This window comes from Mesoplodon bidens, assembly GCF_964165515.1.
Source record: "Mesoplodon bidens genome assembly, chromosome: 8".
NCBI lineage: Eukaryota > Metazoa > Chordata > Mammalia > Artiodactyla > Ziphiidae > Mesoplodon > Mesoplodon bidens.
In genome coordinates this window covers 93,826,211-93,845,149 of record NC_138165.1, presented here as the reverse complement: position 1 = coordinate 93,845,149, position 18,939 = coordinate 93,826,211, and the positions used below count along the sequence as shown (strand labels likewise).

Genomic DNA, 18,939 nt, shown 5'->3' with positions numbered 1-18,939 from the left:
AGAGCAGAGCTTCACCTCTCTCCAACCTCCTTTCCAAGCCATGTATGGATTCCGGAACAGGAGGTGTTGGTGGACAGCAGCAAAGATTCCAGGACAGATCTTTCCAAATTTAAAGATCCTTCCTTAGTGGGAAGAGACAGGAACTTAACAAAGTCCAGCCCGGAACTGGACAAACAAATACATCTGTGAGACAGGAATCCCAAATACAAATATGCTAACAATAGGGAGAAAGCTGGAAAAAATTAGCACTAAGAGAGACCTGGGGCAGGAGGGGGGGGACTGTAAATTTGTTTCGTACTTGACCTTGACTTACCACTGGCTGACCCAGGGCTGAGGGATGAGGAATGGTGGGTGGGCGAAGGAGAAGGAGAAGTCAGTACTATTTAGGGCTGCAGACAAATGTAGCTGCAGGTCGTGGGGAAGGGCAGTAAGTGATCTTCTTGTAGATGCTAATGAGACCATGGCTGTAAAGAACTTAGAGACAAGAGTTCATGTCCTTGGAGTGATAGATTCTGGAAGAGTTTCAAAGAGGAAAGGGTCTGAAAGCCCAGCATGAGGTCGGTTTAGCATCATGACTGAGGTCTTTCTGCTTTGCTAAAGGATAGCATTTTAGGATTTGCTGGGGGTCTGCACAGCCTAAAAAGGGAAAACTGCAGAAAAAAACCAAGGCAGCAAAAGAGAGACTAATGTCGCCAGAGTAGAGGATAAAGAAGTGAGAATTAGAAGGATTTTCAGAGCCCATCGTGTCTATTCTCTTTCAGTGTCCAGGAGAAGGGTGATATAGAGGGTGGGGGATGAGTGGTTTTAGCCTCCAGGGTTCCCCTGGGTTTTATAACATAGAATGAAATAAGGGAAGAGACTTGTGTACAGCTCAAGATTGTCCTCACTGCATATGGCTCTAGCTGGAGCAACATTTCTTTTGGGGATAAAGAAGAGGTGAGAAGCTAGAGCTTGAGTAGATATTGGATAGGAGCAAACATCAGCAGGGGTAATTTTGGAAACTGGGTGGGTCGTTGGAGCAATCCTGAACAACCTTTCAGGATTGCATTTCCCCCCTAGTGTCCACAGGAAGCCCACAGGTGGAAAGACAGTGGGGGGAAGGGTAGGTGGGAGAAGGGGTTGACATTGCTGGAAGGAGAAGGTGCGCTGATCTCTACCATGAATATCTTTTGGATTCAGGAAATGCCTTCTTTGAGATCTTTTCCACTCCCTGGGAATGTGGGGTTTTCCTCACCTAGTTCTCATAAATGCTGTGGGGGATACTGCTTTCAGAGAGATCTGGAGGCTGGCAGGTGTTTTGCCATGTAGGAGACCCTCATAACAACCCCAGCTGCGTTAGCTGGCTTGTGAGTCCTGACTCCACTCCCTGCACCAAGGCTGGGTTGGGTGCTGAAGATTACTGAGGGGTGTGGTTAAAAGCAAAGATCCTAAGACCTCCCCCTCCCAGACCTCCCAATTCAGAAATTTGGGAGTGGGCTGGCAGTCAATATTAAAACAAAAGCTTTCCTGATGAATCTGATGTGTGATTGGGGTTACAAACCTCTGTGTCTGAAGACATTGCTCAGAGTTGGGTCCTTATCTTCCAGAAGTTTCTGATGTAAAACAGATAGCATGGTCTTAAAATCTTCAGTACTCTCAGGCCATTATAAATAATGGCAGTAAATGTTGAACAAATGTGTAAGATTTATATATACATTGTGCAGAACTCAAAGATATATTTGTGTTACTGGAATGTCATAATCAATCTAGACAATGACAAACTATGTTGGCCTTTCATTGGAACACACATTCTCTTTTAGTCTATGGTACAAGGGGACCTTCCTCCTTACCAGCATCTTCTTGGTTTGCTCAATTTTCAAAGCAGTTTCTTTCAAACTGATTTCTAGGGCATAAGAGGCAGAAACCCTGTGTAGTGTGTAAGGGTTTCTTGGGGAGAAGCAGGGCTTCAGAATTCTGTTAAGAATGGGATTTTTCAGGTTGTTTGTATGTGTGTGTGTGTCTGCACTTGTGACATTTGATGGGTTTCTAGATGTTTAAGTGAAATGCCCTTACACCCCACATTTGTGTAAGAAATGCAAGTCAAATAGATGGGTTTTCCGTGAACACACAGCAAAATTTTCAGGATCTAGGGATGGAATTAAATTGACAATTAAATTGACAAAGCAATGACAGTGAGGAGGCCAAAAAAGAAATGGGGAAGGGAGACTCATCAGTTGTGTCCTTCACCTGGAAAGGGGCTGGATTAATCCATTCAAAGAGACAAAGAGTGAGGGAGACTTGAGGAGCTTCCATCACCTCTGTGGATTCCTACAGAGAAGATTGATTTTGTCAGTTCCTCAAACAGGTTAGCAAGTCAACAGAACAGCTTCCCCAGAGCTGGAGACAGTCTTTGCTGCACACCAGTTATTTGCTTGATAAACAGAGCAAAGCCCTGGGGAGTGTTGAAAGAGAGGGGTGCGGCCAATGCCTTTGGCTGACAGTACATTCAGAAGAGCTAAGAAAACAAAGGTATAAACTTTAAAAATCTTTTAGGTTTTGTTTACTCAGGCAAAAAGGAGTCCAGACTATAGCAATTAACTGAGTGTGATGAATAGATATAGCTGACCTGGCAAAATCAGATCAGCAACTCTTTGTCAGTAGCCTATGTGGTCTTTACCTTCCTTCCCCAAGCCATCCCTCCCCTAAAACACACACACACACACACACACACACACACACACGCCTGCAGAAACTCAGTTTCACTGTCTCATTTGATTTATTTATCTTTCAGCTCAGGGAACTACATATGCTGAATTTCATTGTTCCCCAATTATTTCATGCAGGACAATCTTATATTTCTGGAGAACCAGTGTTGTATATTTTGCTGCTACGTCTTTCCTTTCCTTTTTTCCCTTTTTCCTTCTTTTTCTTCCTTTCTCTCTTCCTTTCTACTTCCTTCTACAGGGTCTGCCTAGATAGTGCTGGGTCTATGTTGAGCCTTCACTCATTGCTTTATTCTTTCGCTAAACTGTCTTTAATAAACACCTACTATGTACCAGTCACTGGGCTAAGCTCTGGTGATACAGAGATAAAAGCCATGCTTTCAATCTTCAGACTGTTCATAGTCCAACAGAGAAGTTCTCTGATGCTAAGGAATCAAATTGTATGTACATGATTTGTTGAATATAATTGAATCTTTAATGCTGAAATTTACAACTTTAGAAACTGGTAGGTTGGAAAGATGTTTGAACATGGATTTAAAAACCGTCAAAAGGACTAAAATGGTGAAGCCAATCACACATGGCCAAGGGAGCTTTCATGTCCTGGTACAGCTGTCTAAAGCTGTCCTATAAGTCACCCAGCTCTCAGAACTGGTTTTCAAAAAGGCTGGGAGAGGTCTCCTACACTCCAATAGTAGCTCAAATGTGGGAAACCCAGAGTGAAGGCAAGTGAAGCCAACTGGAGCAATCAGCTCTAGCCACATGTGAATTGAACGGTGGTGAAAATTCTCTAGAACTCTCCTGGGCTTGGCATACTTTTCAAAGTCAGAAGATCTTTCCTCAGATTGCCTAGTTTCTCTGAACTCTGAGAATAAATTTCTCCTTTGTGGTTTAGAAAAGAAGTAGAGTGAGGGGAAAAAAGAAGCAGGAGAAAATATTAGTTTAATAATCCCTCAACTGTAAGAATGGGCAAAATATTCAGGGGAAAATGAACATGATTCAGAGGAGGGACTGGGTATTTGGAAAATAGGGCTTTCTCTGCCCAGCAAAGTCCTTGCTTACTGCAGGGAAGTTCAGATGAGTTTCAGTGTGTGTGAAAGTGGATCTCTTTGGAGCAAATTGTTTAATTTGATCTGGGGATGGAATGTACCTTGTACACCTCCTTCTTCAAGGAACTGACGTATTGCCAGCTTGTAATTCAGTTTACTTAAGATGAGGACAAAACAAATCACGGCATTTCCAGAAAGTCTAGGATGGCAAAAATTCCCCTCTCTGTCTTCACCATTACACACACACACACACACACACACACACACACACACACACAATCTCCATTGGGTGGGGTATCTTGTACCAAGCTCCAACAATTTAGATGCCTATATACCATTTGGCTGTTATTGCATGAAGAAGACTGGGTGTGGTATGAAATTAGCTGGTTGAATTCTTGTCTGAAAAAATGGCAAATGTTTAAAATATTCAATGCTCACTGTTGGTGTACAGTGAATCCTGTCCTTCCTGGGTAAGAATGCTTATTTGGTGGAACTGATCTGTGTAGACCTTCTCATGGTAGAGGAAGAAGAACCTTTGGGTTCACTACCAACAATATTAGATTTGAGGTTTTGAGACCTCAGGAACATGTTGGACATGGTTGTGACTATAAAAATGCATTTGGGGGATTTATCTCTCAAAACATGGGAAAAGAAGTAATTTTAGAAGATTGAACCTATAGATATTTTTCAAGTTATAGGCAATATAGTCTGAGGAATTCTGTGTCTTTCTAGGTTATGAATTATTTCATGTTATAGGTTTTGTTGGGTTATTCTCTGTTTACTAGGAAACCCCCTCCCTTCCCTCAAAAGGAGAAAGTGGGCTTTTATGATAGTCAGCATATTCAAATTAAAAACAAGGAAAAATACTGTAACGCTGTTCTTAAGAGAGGGACAAAAGGTGACTCTTCTAGAAATCTATTCTTGGTTTGGTTGCCTTTGTGTCTATTCCATACAGGTTAAATTTGTCTATGTCTTAATGTCTTCTGAAATTATATTGCACTGATGTGTCCAAAAAATTGGCCTTCAACTTGAACTTGAAAATCGGTTCCACAAACAATTGCCTGCCTACATTGAGCCAGGTGCTGAAAACAGGGATAGATACGACCTCAGGTCTCTCTTAAGTTGAGTCAAATTGGTGACCTGCCAATAGAGGGCCCTGAGGCTCAAAGTATGGAACTGCTCTGTCTTGTGTCCCACCCAACTATGACAGTGGGCTTGAGCCAGGGAAATACAGGAACATTTTCAAGGGTGAAAGGGGGTCCAGAGAGTGTTTCTTCTGAAACGCTGGGTTAAATGAATCATCCGTAACATCACGATCACGGTTACTATTATTATGTTTCATTTGATCTTCAACTCCAGGCCTCCAAAATGGTGGCATGATTTTTATGGGAAGGGAGAATGAAGAGGCATCACCATTTCCAGAGATTTTGACTGAGCAAGTTGGTCCTGCCAGTTTTCATAAAGCTGATAGGGTTTAGGAACTCCCCCGGGCAGCCTAGTCAGTAATTGGACTTTTTAAGATGTATGTCACCTCACCATGAAGCCATTAAATCAAGGCAGAGAAAATGCTCAAAAGAACAAAATCAACTTCTTCCTCAGCCTTACTGGGTGGTGGGGGAGTCTTGTTGGACTTTGTGGCTGTGGTGAGGCATGGTGTCAACAATGTGTGTGTGTGTGTGTGTGTGTGTGTGTGTAAGAGAAAGAGAGAGAACAGCAGTTCCAAGTTTTGTCTCTTAAAGATAACTCTCGTTCTTAATGTGAATCCTAAAAGAATAGGATTGGGAGTTATCTCCCAAATACTCTAGTTTCCCTTAACTGTGGATCTGCCGTTCTAGTACCTGCCTAAGCATTTTCAGACTGTCAGATGAAATACACATTATGTTACTGGCTTTCTGGACACGCAGGGCAGTGCTTTCTTTGACTTTTCCAGAGCGGAAGTGCCCCTGGTGGATAAGTCTTCATTTCCCCAGGCCAGATGAGGAGGTGACGCTGGGGACTGGGGGTGGGGTTGGAGGAGGGGAAATGTTAGCAGAGACTGCACCAGTGTTTCCAAGGTCCTCTGGTACTCAGACATAGAGAAGGCTTGCTGCCGGGGGAAGACCTGGGGAGGCCCCACTGTCCCTCCCCAGCTCCCACCGTGGGCTCAGCCAGCCATTCTGAGAGGCACAGCTGGATGTGAGGAAAAGTGGGTGAAGCTTTGTGGACAAAGCATTTTTTAGTGACCCCAGTGGGCCCCCTGATCTCTCAGTATGACCTGGGGAGCCATAAAATGCCATCTAGCACTTAAGGGAACTTCTAGGTCATGACTATAGGGTCTAATGACACGTGGCCAGACATGCTGTGAAAGTGGAGGCTGAGGGAATGGAACTGGCTTTGCCCAAGGTCACTGGTTGCCAGCGGCTGAAGCAAGGCCTCCTGCCTTCCAGCCCTGGACTTCTCTTCCTACACCATGAGGCTGTGTGCTTGTGGAATGTCCTCTGGAGATTTTGGGGTGGAGTCGTTCTGGCTCCTGGTCTCAGTCTTGACCTAGAGACTTTCACACCACTTTGCTTTTGTCAGCCAGACCCTTCTTTACTTGCTCTCCTTCAGTGCTCCAGCCATCTGCTCAGCCACCCTGAAACTCAGAAAAGGAAGGAGAAATCTGTGCGACCCATGGAAAATTTCACTGCAGACAAAACCAGCCCCAACCCCTCCCTGCTTTGTTCCATTAGCAATCTCGAAGTCAGTTTTCTTTGGCTTGCCATCTGCAGGTTTTCCCAACATTGGAATTGCCCTGACTCCCAGCAGTCCTGCTGGCTTGCCATGCTTCAGTCAGAATTTGAAATTTGCTACTCTTCTTAAAATCATTTTTTCTCGGGGTTTGCCCTATCAGCTTGACTTACCTTTTTTTTTTTTTTTAAGGTTTCAATATTTTATTCAAGTTTTATTTTAAGTGATGTTAACTACAGCATTTGAAGGGGGAGGAACTAATTCCACACAAAACGGAAGACTCTAAAATGTACCCATTAAACTAAAAAATAAACTGAGCGGCGAGAATACAACAGAAGTTCAATTTAGATTCCGAGTGTTGTCACCATGTGATTACAGTCACAGAGACTCTTCCCAGCTTGCAGCTGGAGCTCTTAGAAGCTATTTCATACTCTGGTGCAAGGGCACAACATGAGAAAAAACACAGTTAAGTCCTGAATTATTGGCTTCATCACATCCACCTTCTCCACCCCAAAATGGCACAAAAGAAACAGCTACCACGCCCTGCAGACTACTTTTGGTGTAAAAGAGGTGATGGATTGGGGTGGAAAAAGTCCCTGCCTAAAAAAGTCCCTTTCAGATGACTTTGTATACGCCATCAAACAGCCTCTCCTCAATCCGGGTAGGAAACCAAAGTTCAATTCTCAGGAAGTCACAATTTCATTCCTTTACTCAATACGAATTTACAAAGTGCCTGCAAATTATCAACTTCCACTTGCAGCCATTTCTAGGTAAAAAAGAAACCTGACATCTCTAGAGGGGCCAGCAAGCTCCCCCTCAAGTCTACAGCTGAAAGGACCTTTTCTGAAATTGGGTTTCTTCTTTACCTCTGAAAGGGTAACACCCTAAAGCTGAATCATCTTTAACCTGGAAGTCAAACATGATATTTAGCAATACTTGCATCCCAGACATACAACATTAAAAGGTACACTAAATTCTGAAGGTAGCTATGCTGCAAACTGGTTTCAAATTAAACGATTGTACAGTATCCATTTATGCTTGAAACTCCAGTCCTAGACCAAGCTTGGGGCCACCAGCGCTGACATTCCTGCCATCCAGCAGAGCTGACCGTGTCAGTTTGATACCTGGCTTTAGGGTCTGAGTATATCCTAACCCTATCGGGCTGGAGTTGTTCACTTTGGCCGAGAAGCAGGCGTCAGGGTCGATCTGGTACTTGGCTGCTATTCCGAAGCGAGCGTTACTGTTTCCCGCTGTCCAGGCCAGATTAACAGCAGTCTCCAACTTCTTGTTCACCTTCTGATAAATGGAGCCGCCAGACTCTGTCCCATCATTTACATCAGTGTGAAGCTGGAACTCATCAGTCTTGTAGCCAACTGCAAAGTTGCTCTGGGTCACTCGAGACTTTGCAGTCTCAAAATTCATCTGGTAGCCAGCCAGCCAGCCCTCGTAACCCAGCACCAGAGCACCCCGGATGGAAGGCCCGGCAATGTCGAAACCCACGTCACAGCCCAGGTTGATATCTTCCCGCTTGTACCCTGTCTTGATTTTAGCATTCTTTTTCCCAGTGTTTGGTGAGAAGGATGAATCGAAGGTCAGCTTCAGGCCACGTGCAAGCTGATCTTCCACAGTAATCTCCGTGCCTAGTGTGTTGTCAGTGTTCCATTTCTCCGTAAACGTCAGACCATATTCGGTCCATCTGTACTTGGTTTCCAGACTGCCCGTCACTTTGGTGGTCTCGGTGTTGGCTGAACCTGAGCTTGTAAATTCCAGTCCATTCTCAGATTTTGTTTTCGAATCAAGTTGTATTAAGCCAAACCCATAGCCCTTGGTGAAGACATCCCTGGCAGATTTGCCAAGATCAGCATACGTGGGAGGCACAGCCATCTTCTGCACCCCTCTTTGCAGGTTGCACACCTTGGCAAACGCTGTTTTCTGTCCTAATGACCAGACATCTAGGAATCATGCTCCATGCGTTGTGAATCCTCCAGGAAGAATGGACTCACAGCCATGGTGTGGGCTCAGCTTGACTTATCTTGCACTCACTTTGTTTTTGGCTCTGATTTTTTTTTTTTTTTTTCATATTGAAATTTGAACTGGCTAACAGACCTGTTGGTTTCCTCCATCACTAGCTTGATGTAAATTGGGTTTGGGTCTTAAGTAATTGTGAAATTGTTGAAATGTGTCTCTGGCACCCAACCGCCTCCTTTTCCAGCCCCTTCCTAACTCATACCTTTTCCTTCCCTAGCTTTGTCCAGTGCTAGCTATTTCTCTTGGAAGTATTTACCAATATAACCACGTTATCTGATTAAACCAATTACACTTGTACAATAACAGCATTTCTAAGACAATTTAGGCATCTTCCCATCTCCACTTCTCTTCAGTTGTGCCAGAAGTTGGTGATCTGTAAACTTGGTTGGTCACAGAATATCCAGAGATTTTTGTTCCAAATACAGGTCTCACCAGGGGACAAAAGAAGGGAATCCTTGGGGCCTGGTATTTTTAAACAATATTTCCAGGCAATTCTGATAATTAACTGCTTATCTCCAGTTGGAAGATTCCTTCCGACCCTGAGATTATGTGATGCTATGATTTTATCCTCACCACAGCCCTGTGAAGAATCATAATGATAATAACAGCTGACATATTAAGCACTTACAAGATATCAACTTCAGAGCTAGGCATTTATATGAATTACTGCAGGAGTGAGGATATTCTTAATCCCTCTTCAACAACAGGGAAATTTAAGGTACATATTGATCAACATCAGCTGGTAGAGAACTGACTAGTGTCTTAAAATTTCTGTAACTACTGAGGAGTAAAAAATCCTCCAAATTCCCCACTCTGGGTTCCAGAGTTCTTTGTGCAACATGGGATCAGTAAAAGTGGTCTCAGGTCATTCAATCTGCAGTCCAGCTGTGAAGTCCTTTAGGACAAGGAACGTGTCTTCTATTCTACACTCTCCCCTCCCCTAACGCACCCTCACATCCTGCCTGGCAAAGAGAAGGCCCTTAGCAGATGTTTGTTGAACTGGAATTATCTGTAACCCAGGTCTCTTGACTTCTAGCCCAGGGCATTTCTGCTATCAAGACTTAATGAACTCCAGAACTCTAAGGTATAAATTAAGAACAGAGTTTAATTTGTTATATCATGGACAGATATTTGGGATTTTAAAGACTCAAATCATGCAAATTACAGAGATAATTATCTCGAATGATGGACAAGTGACCATATATATGTGACCCACATATATATGGTCACTTGGTTTTCAACAAAGGCACCAGTGCTGTTCAATGGGGAAAGGAAGTGTTTTCAGTGAGTGGTACTAGAACAACTGGATATTAATATGGAGGCTAAAAAAAAGAAACCCTAGCCCCTACCTCATAGCATACATACAAGTTAATTTGAAATGAGTCATAGACTTAAATGCAGAAGCAAAAACGTTAAAACTTCTAGTAGATAACATAGAAGAATATCTTTGTAACTGTGGGGTGAGCAAAGATTTCTTAGGCCACAAATTTACAAACCTCAAAAAAAATTGATAAATTGGATCTCATCAAAACTCAGAAACGAATTTCTGTTCATCACAAGATAATATTAAGAAAGTAAAAAAGGCAAGTTATGGTATGGGAGAAAATATTTGCCAAAAGACTAGTATCCAGAATGTACAAAGAACTCTTCAACTCGTTTATAACAAAACAAATTACCCAGTTAAAAAATGTGCACACACACACACAAATCAACTATACTCCAATAAAAATTAAAAATCATGTGTGCAAGATTGAACAGGATTTCCACAAAAGTATCCAAGTGGCCAACAAGTTGCTCAATATTATTAGACATCAGGAAGCGCAAAATAATTTAACAGAGGTATTACAGTATACATGTTAGAATGGCTAAGATTAAAATGACTGACAATATGAAGTGCTGGTGAGAGTGTGGAACATCTGGAACTCTTCTCATAAGCTGCTGGTGGTAGTACAGAATGCTGCAATCCATTTGGAAAACTGGAATTTTCTAATAAATATCAACATACACTTACTCTATGACCCAACAATTCCACTCCTAAGCATTTATCCAAGAGAGATGGAAATATATGTTTAAGAAAGACTTGCCTAGGAATGTTCAACAGCAGGTTTGTTAGTAAAAGCCCTAAACTGGAAACAATCCAAATGTCTCTCAACAGGAGATCAGGTAAACAAGTTATAGTATATTAATAACATGGAATACTATTTAACAATGAAAAGTCGCTGATACAAACAACAACATAGAGAATCCTCAGAAGCAGTATATTGAGTGAAAGAAGCCAATCACAAAGACTTCATGTTGGATGATTCTATTTATATGAAGTTTGAGAGCAGCCAAAATGAATTTATGATGGTAAGTGTTAGAAACATGATTATCTCAGAGAGGGAGGGAAGATGTTATTGACTGGGCAGGGGCACGTATAAACTCCAGTTATCTGTTGTCAAGTAACAAACTCCCCCTAAACTAATGGCTTAAAGCAACGACTGGCTCATTCTATCCCACAATTTTGTGGGTCAGGAATTCAGGCAGGGTTTGACTGAGAGATTTTTCTTTTCCGTGTGGCACTGATGTGTAGGCTGGCCTTGAGGGTCCCAGACAGATTCCTTGCATATCTGACACCTGCAGAGCTGGTTAGAAGGCGGGGCTCAGCTGAACCCTTGACTGGAGCACCTGCATGTGGCCTCTCCACCACGGTGACTTCAGGCGTTCAAACTTCTTACTTGGGCTTAGGGCATTGAGAATGAGTGTTCGGAGACTAAGGTAGAAGCTACATGGCCTTTAACTGGTGTAGCCTTGGCAGTCACACAGTATCACTTCTGCTGGATTCCACATCAAAGCAATCACATGCCTGCCCAGATTCAGAGAGAGCAACATGGATCCCACCTCTCAATGGCAGAAGTGTCAAAGAATTTGCAACCATGTTTTAAAACTTCCCTAGGAACTTTCTGGGGCTGATGGGAATATTCTAAATTTTGATCTGGGTGGTATGGTGGTTACGAGTGTGTAGAAAATTATTGAGCCGTATACTTAAGATTTGCCCACTTTATGTAGGTTACACTGCAATTTAAAATCTCTGCAGAGTGCTTTACATACAACACTCTCATTATTTTCACAACAATTCATGAGTTAAAAATTATTATCTCATTTTACAGATATACTATTTTACTTAGTAGCCTGGCCAATGCCAGACAGAATCAGGGTTCAAATCCAAGTTTATCTGATCCCAAAGTGTCTTGTCTTTCCACTACTATCCTGTTACAGGGACAAAATGGTTCATTCATTCATTCATTCATTCATTCTTCAGTTAATGTCTATTGAGAACCCACTGTATGTTGGGTCCCAGGCTAAGAACTGGGGATATAAAGGAGACTAGCATATATCCTTGCCTTCAAGGGGCTCATGACCTAAAGGAGGAGACAGATCTATATATAAATGTCAATCTATAATGTGTCCAGTATTATGTGACACTGGATACATTTTCTGAACTCCCAAATCAGGATCCCATGAAATATTTGGTATCCATGGACAAAAAAGGATAGAATATTTGAAATCAGAACTTGTTCTAGAAAATATATGGTCGCAGTAGACTAGCACATTTACAAATGTGCGAATGGGGCCCAGAAGAAGGAAGTCTGGAGGGAGAACAACTTTTTTAGAACACCATCGCTTTACCCTCCCAGAACTAGACCCTGACTGTCTATACTTAGTTACATCCGTAATCTTTAAACTTTACATTTCAGAAATGCTCTTTATCCTGTTACATTCTTGCATGTAAACTTAATTTGCTTAGATGTTTTTCTCTTAAAAAACTTTTTTTTGGCTTTAGGGTTTGAATTTGATTTGATTTTTACCCCTTACTTTCTTACTCCTTCTTCTTTTTGTCATTTTAATCGCGTTGGGGGTGGATTTGGTCCAGACTTGAGCTGTCACACCTTCCCCTTCTGTGACCACACAGGGCCATCTGCTCTGAGACCTCAGTCTCTGTGATTGCCATCCTGGGATCCATCTTTCATGCCTTTTTCTTGTTTGGCATTCCAGGCTGCCAGAGTTAGCTAGCTTTGACTAGCAGGTGTTGATGTGTTGATCTCTTGAAAACAGTTTTTTCTTCCTTGTCAGCTCCCCGATGTATCTCACCATTGTCACCAGCCACCCTGAGATACGGGGGCCTCAGCCAGAGATTATGGAGTGTCAGCTCTCTAGAAAGTGTCTGGGGCCCCATCAGTCAGCAGCGGGCTTGGAGGGCCTGCGGCATTGTGCTGGCCTGAGTTTACAGAGAGAGGCCGCTGAGCAGCTGCTGGGGCTGGGACATACTCTGGGTTATTTCTTCTGGGAGTGGGTAGGGGGCTGATTTTCTAGCTTTTCTGGTCACTTGGATGGATTTACCTCATCTATCTTCTGAGGCTCTCCTTGTACCTAAAAAAGATAACGGTGAGACAGCCATTGAGGTGTGAGCAGACCGGCTCATCCGTGGACTGGCCCATGATACTGGCAGCCTGATCTTGCCTTTTCAACACATTTATTGAGTGCTTACTGAACACTCTGACAAGTGCTTCAACAGGAATATTTCATTCAATTCTGATCATGACCCCGAGGAGGAAGATAAGCCTCGGAGAGATTAAATAACTCTTCATAGTCACATCGTGATTAGGTGTGTGAGTCAGAATTTGAACTCAGGATTGCCTGATTCCAGACAATGTAATCTGACCTCTTTGCTGTGCTCTTCTGACTCTCTGAGGATATAAAAATTGAACCATCAGTTACCTATGTGCTAAATGTGGGGCTGGTATCACCGGAATGAATGAGATAGATACCCTGCCTTTGAGAAGTTCTCAGTTTAGTGGATGAGACACAGACTGGAACACAAATAATTCTAATCAGGGCATCAGTAGGAGTTCAAGGAGTTGATGTGGAATCGGAAGGGCATGGACCGCTGTGTTTGGGGATGGAGTGAAACTGGGGATGCTTCCTAAAAACAGATGGGGTGGAGGGGGAATGTCTGGGCAGGGTCTGAAGGGTACGGGACTTACCCCCTCACACTGCGTATAGAGACTCTGTCTTTATGGAGACAGAGAAAGCTGATAAGCCATCCTTAACCTCCAGGTTCTTTTCCTGTGCCCCTTCTCAGGGACTGATGCTAAAAATGTGCCTCCTCGGAGCCTGTGAGTCACACCTGCTTCTGTTCCTGGCACCCAAGACTCTGAAATTCCCTGCCCAAATGCCCCTGAGCCTTTCTGTTCTCCCAGGGGTGGCACAGCCATTGTGCACATCCCTTGACCCCAGGGTGGCCAAGGAGAGGTTATGTTTAGGGTCAGGGGGCTGTGGCCTGAGCTTGAAAGAGAAGCCCTGAGCGTCCGCATGTGTCTGTGTAGGTCTCCTTGTTGTATGGGAAGGAGCTGGGGAAGGAAGAGGAGAGAGGTGAGCCACTGACCAGAGTCCAAAAGCTGGGGCCCAGATACTGATAGACACTTCTAAACTCAAACCTGGCTTTTGAGATCATTATGAAGTTTCTTTTTTTTAATTTTGAGAGAATTTTACAAGACTTAAAAAAAATCGTACAGAGAGATCTTGTATATCTTTGACTCAGTTGTCCTGAATATTAACGTCTTACACAACTGCAATACCATTATCAAAATAAATCAACATTGGACAATACTATTAACTAAATGACAGACTGAAAACTGGTAATTAATGCCTAAACTAGAAAGTCCCTCATCTCTGAGGGGGTGACTGAGTCTTCCAAAGCTAGAACTGGCACCTTGGAGTTTGGGATTTCCAGGCACCCCAGGGGTGCATCTTGTCAGCATATTTACCATCCTGGGAAACCAGAGGCTTGGACGTGAGGCTTGGAGGTTCACCAGGCCTTAGCTCGGTGACAACCTGATAAACTTCAGCTCTCTGATTCTACCATTTATAATCTGATAGTGTCCTCGAGGTCCATTTCATGAGAAGCTCCCAGGGTCTAAGAATCGGGGCTCTATGAATATCAGATCCTGTTAGATTTTAGAATATTAGATTATATTAGATAGTGGGGGTGTTTGAAGAAGCCAAACTCCCCATGCAGATGTACATACATGCAAGTTCTCATCTTGGTCTTCTCAATTCCCCTCTCTTCGCTCTGCTTTCTACCTGCTGAAGAGTGGAGAGGATCAGGCTGGAGTCAGGAGGGCCTGGTACTTCAACAGGGCAAATAACTTCACCCCTGCACATCGTACCTGACACCTAAGAGGAAGCTGACTTCTATGATCTTTGAGACTTTGTTCTCCCTTCTCTGTACGTGCCTTTTCCTCTGCTCGCCTGTCCCTCAGCCCACATCCTTCTTATTTCCCTCAGTCCTTCCCTCTCTCATTTGTCTGCTTGGCTGGTACTTTCCCCTCCCCCTCCTCATTCTTCCTCCACGTTCGCCCTTGCTCCTCTCACCTCGTTCCCTCTTCTCCCCACTCTCTCAATGCCCCCCATTGCTTTTTCTTGCTCCTCCTCTCTTTCTCTCCCTTATTTCCCCCACATCCCATCCCCCCATCTAGGTACGATCTGTGCTACACAAGGGCCTTGATGGCCCACCAAATGCTTGCGGCAATTTTTTCAAGTGAGAGGGAAGAAAAGAAGGAATTAAATCATAGTATTGGCAGCTGGCAATCTGCTTCAATCGCAGAAAAATGTCCCCGGCTTCCTCAAATATTGAAACATTGATGAAGAACAGATTTTCCCTGGCTGTGTGAATTCCCTTCCGTCCGAGCTTGGCAGAGGGACTGCCTTGCTTGTTATTATTATAGGCGTTTTGATGCATTCCCTGTTTAGCAAAGTTGGAATGTATTTCAACCAACCCCTGAATTGATGTAACACTATTTTTATTTGTAATGAGGGTGTATTAAAATATATATACATTTCCACTGATTTCTGGTTCTGGGGAGGCTGGGATCTGAGGACGTCCAGGCAGGAAGGCCTGGGTTTTTCCACCCTCCGTCCATGGGGAGAGTGCTGGAATTTAGGCATTCTCGCTTGTCCCCACCCCCTTGTTAGATTTCACTGATTTTAATAAACATTTTCCTGTCTTAGGTTTCCTCAGTGACATAGAATCAGATGTGTCAGTTGGATGGTGTCTTCCAGAGGTCACCTCTCTCTGCCCTGGACACATGGCCAATGGGCCCGAGCTGGGTAGGGATTGAGTGAGGGGTTAGGGAGGAGACAAAGAAAAGGAGAGTTAAACACAGGGAGAAAATGTACAGATACAGATATGCAGTTATTTCACTGTGATCTGTCCTGCACAGGGGGACACAGAGTGAATGGGTGATGAGAGGAAGGGGCACAGAGGCCAGCCCGCTAGGCTGGTAGAAGGGGCTGTGAGGAGGGCAGGGATGGTTTGATAGCAAGGAGCACAGGGACGCTGGGAAGGGCAGTGGCGATGCCTACTCACAGGGAGCTTCTCTTTATTGGAAAAACCTTTAGTGCCTTCCATCAGGGTAGCTCCATCCTTTTATCAGCAGGTAACTGCCCCACCCAAGCACACCTGGATGCAAGCTCTTCGGAATTCCAGAGTTCGCTGGGATCTTAGAAAAGATGATCTAGCTCTGGGGTCTTAAGCTGCAGTTTCTGAGAGTTCTGAGAATGCCCTTAAAGGAAAGAAAAGACATCAGTGTTCATTTTTTTCTGGGGCATGGGGAAAAGGTATAGCCTTCATCACTCCTGAAAGAGACTCTGATCCAGATATTCTCAAACCACTGGTCCAGTTCAGCCCCCACATTGACCATCTGGAGGAGCTGAGGACCAGCAAGGTGATGTGGCTTAACTAAGGCCTTGTAGAGAGTTCTTGTAATTCTTTCCATTTACGGACAATAAAACAGGCCTGGGGAATTCTAGTGACTCAGACAGCCAGCAGCAGAGCCAGGCTTAGAGTTGGTAGCCGGGCTCTCAGCCCAGCCTCCTCTGTTCATGCCCATCTTTCCTGCTGTGCCAGTGCTGCCTCCTTAACCTCCCCATCCGTGTCAGGCAGCAGCAATGCCTGTCTGTCCCAGACTTCACTCCCAACTCCCGAGAATTGACAGAAATACCTGGAAAGGTATTTGAATGGAGCTGGTGTTCACTGTGATGTTGTTTAAGGTCAGCATTCTAACATCCAGTATAGTGGCTCCAACCTCTTTGGTTTGGAGGAGGCTGATGAATGGAAACTCTAAGGCTTGACTTAATAGCGTGTGATGCAGCCCTGCTGATCTCCACTTACTGTCGCTAGTACTCATGCTCCATTTGCTCCAAAACAAATTCACTTTAAAAATCAAGTGTGGGAGGATAACATAAGGGTCAGAGGGCTTGGCAGCAATCCGGTTAAGCCTTTCAAGCTTTGTCAGTTTTCACCAGGGGCTCTGAACTCCAGGTCCTCCGAACCTTTTTCTGTTCTTTGAATACACCATGCTCTTCCATGCCTTTGGTGCAAGCTGTTCCTTTAGCCTGAAACACCCTTCCTCTGGAAATGCCTTATGTTTTTGAGACTTGCCCCCAAAGTCACCCCCACTGTGAAGCTTTTTCTGACTCTCCTTGGCAGAGCTGGTTCTCCCTCTTTCCTGTTCCTGGGCCTGTTAGAGAGCTTGTCCTGGGTTTTGGTGGGTAATGGTGTAGGGATCGATGTCCCAGCTAGACTGTGAGCTCCTGGAGGATGGGGACTGTATAGAACACTAAAGGGCAGTGACTCTCACTGGGGACCATTTTGTCTCCTACCCCCTGAGAGGGAGAGGAGGAGTGCTAGTGGCCTCTAGTAGGAAGATTTCAGAGATGTTGCTAAATATCCTACAATGCCCAGGACAATAAATACTTTTGGGGCCCCAAATATCAATAGTACCTCTTTTGAGGGACCTGCCATAGAGGGTCAATAACCTGTGGTCAAATTCCTCCAACAGCTGACGCACATGTGTGAAGGCTTAATGCAGTCTGGGAAGAGCATTAAATGTTTCCACGTCTGAGTGGATGGACAAGGGGTGTGGCCTTTGACAACAGACATTTTTCTATTTTATTTTATTTTTTTGCGGTACGTGGGCCTTTCACTGTTGTGGCCTCTCCCGTTGCGGAGCACAGGCTCCGGACGTGCAGGCCCAGTGGCCATGGCTCACGGGCCCAGCCGCTTTGCGGCTTGTGGGATCTTCCCGGACCGGGGCATGAACCCGTGTCCCCTGCATCGGCAGGCGGACTCTCAACCACTGCACCATCAGGGAAGCCCAACAACAGACATTTTAAAGAAAGTTACAAACACTTGGTTTGTGTTCTAAGAACTTTTTGTGACTCTGTTAGCCCTCAGAGAAGATGGTATTGAAGTTTCCTTCCAAATCTGGTATTCTAGAACTTAGTGCCCAGTAAATATTTCTTGAAAGGCAAGGATTAAGGCTGTTGGCTCTTTGGATGGGAGACCTAATTTAGGAAGATTACATCTTTATGAAACTCTTCTCATGCTCTCAAAGGCACTAAAGTTCTTTAAATGAGGATTTTTAAAATCCCATTTGAGGATTTATTGCAAGATAAGAGACAGACTACAAGTAGAATTTTAGGCATATTCTACCTAATCAGCCATATTCTTGAGTGCTTATCTTGGAACAAACACATGGATGAACCATCCTTAAATAGTCAGCATATAAACTAAGAAATTTTCTGTAGCTCCTCTGAAGCATGCTAGTTAGAAGGCTAAAGCAGAGACAGTACCCACATGAGGGTCCATTCAGGAGGAGCTGGAGCTGGGGTGCTGGGGAGGGGAGGGACGTGCAAGTTCATGGCAAGGAAGGGAAGTAGAAGGAAGGAGGGTAAAAAAAAAAGGTTGTTTGGTGAATTGAAAAAAGGCAAGGGACAGGAGAATGGTGTGTGGGTGCCATAAGGAGGCTGGCTTAAAAGCACAGTCTTGGATGAGTTGAGTCATTTGGAGAGGAGGTCCATAGCTATAGGAAATTGTTTTTATATCTCTAAGAGCAGTGATTCCCAAACCTAGCCACCATCACAATCATCTGAGCCCCTTACAAATATTCAGATTCCAAGGCCCCATCCCTGGAGGTTCTGATTCTATAGGTTTGGGGTAAAGTCCAAGAATATTCAGTTCACAAGAGTTCCCCAGTGATTCTCATACTCATCCAGGTTTAGGCATCAGGGTCCCAGATTAGAAAAAACTGAGGAGGTGCTGATGGCTGTGGAGTAGCAAGGATACTGATCACTTAGTCAAAGAAATTGACTAGATTTGGAAGTACACTAGGTGTTGGGAAATGTGTAAGACACAGGGGTCTCTTAAGAGGCTTATAAAGGGGTTCAGAAAAGGCGGTGGGTGCAAATTAAAAGAGAATTGACTGTGTAAATCATACACGAGGGTCTTGTAAGTGGTAAATAAGTGATTATAGTGGCTGCGATGGTCAGAACCTGTCAGGGGAGGGGTGAGGTAGATGTGAGTCCTTCTGGAATGATGGGTATGATTTCAGTAGGGAGGGACTCAACCAAAG

General features: G+C 44.1%; 1 protein-coding gene across 1 annotated transcript; it reads right to left on the bottom strand.

Annotated features, from left to right (window-relative positions):
* Positions 1-6,772: 6,772 nt before the first annotated feature.
* On the bottom strand, positions 6,773-8,342 carry LOC308621389 (non-selective voltage-gated ion channel VDAC1-like). The gene has a single exon (XM_081241842.1). It carries the CDS (start codon positions 8,339-8,341, stop codon positions 7,490-7,492), a length of 852 nt encoding a protein of 283 aa, XP_081097968.1. The 5' UTR covers position 8,342; the 3' UTR covers positions 6,773-7,489.
* Between the last annotated feature and the right edge of the window lie 10,597 nt (positions 8,343-18,939).

Coding starts and splice junctions, on each gene's coding strand:
- LOC308621389 (XM_081241842.1), bottom strand. CDS start 8,341: ATGGCTGTGCCTCCCACGTATGCTGATCTTGGCAAATCTGCCAGGGAT.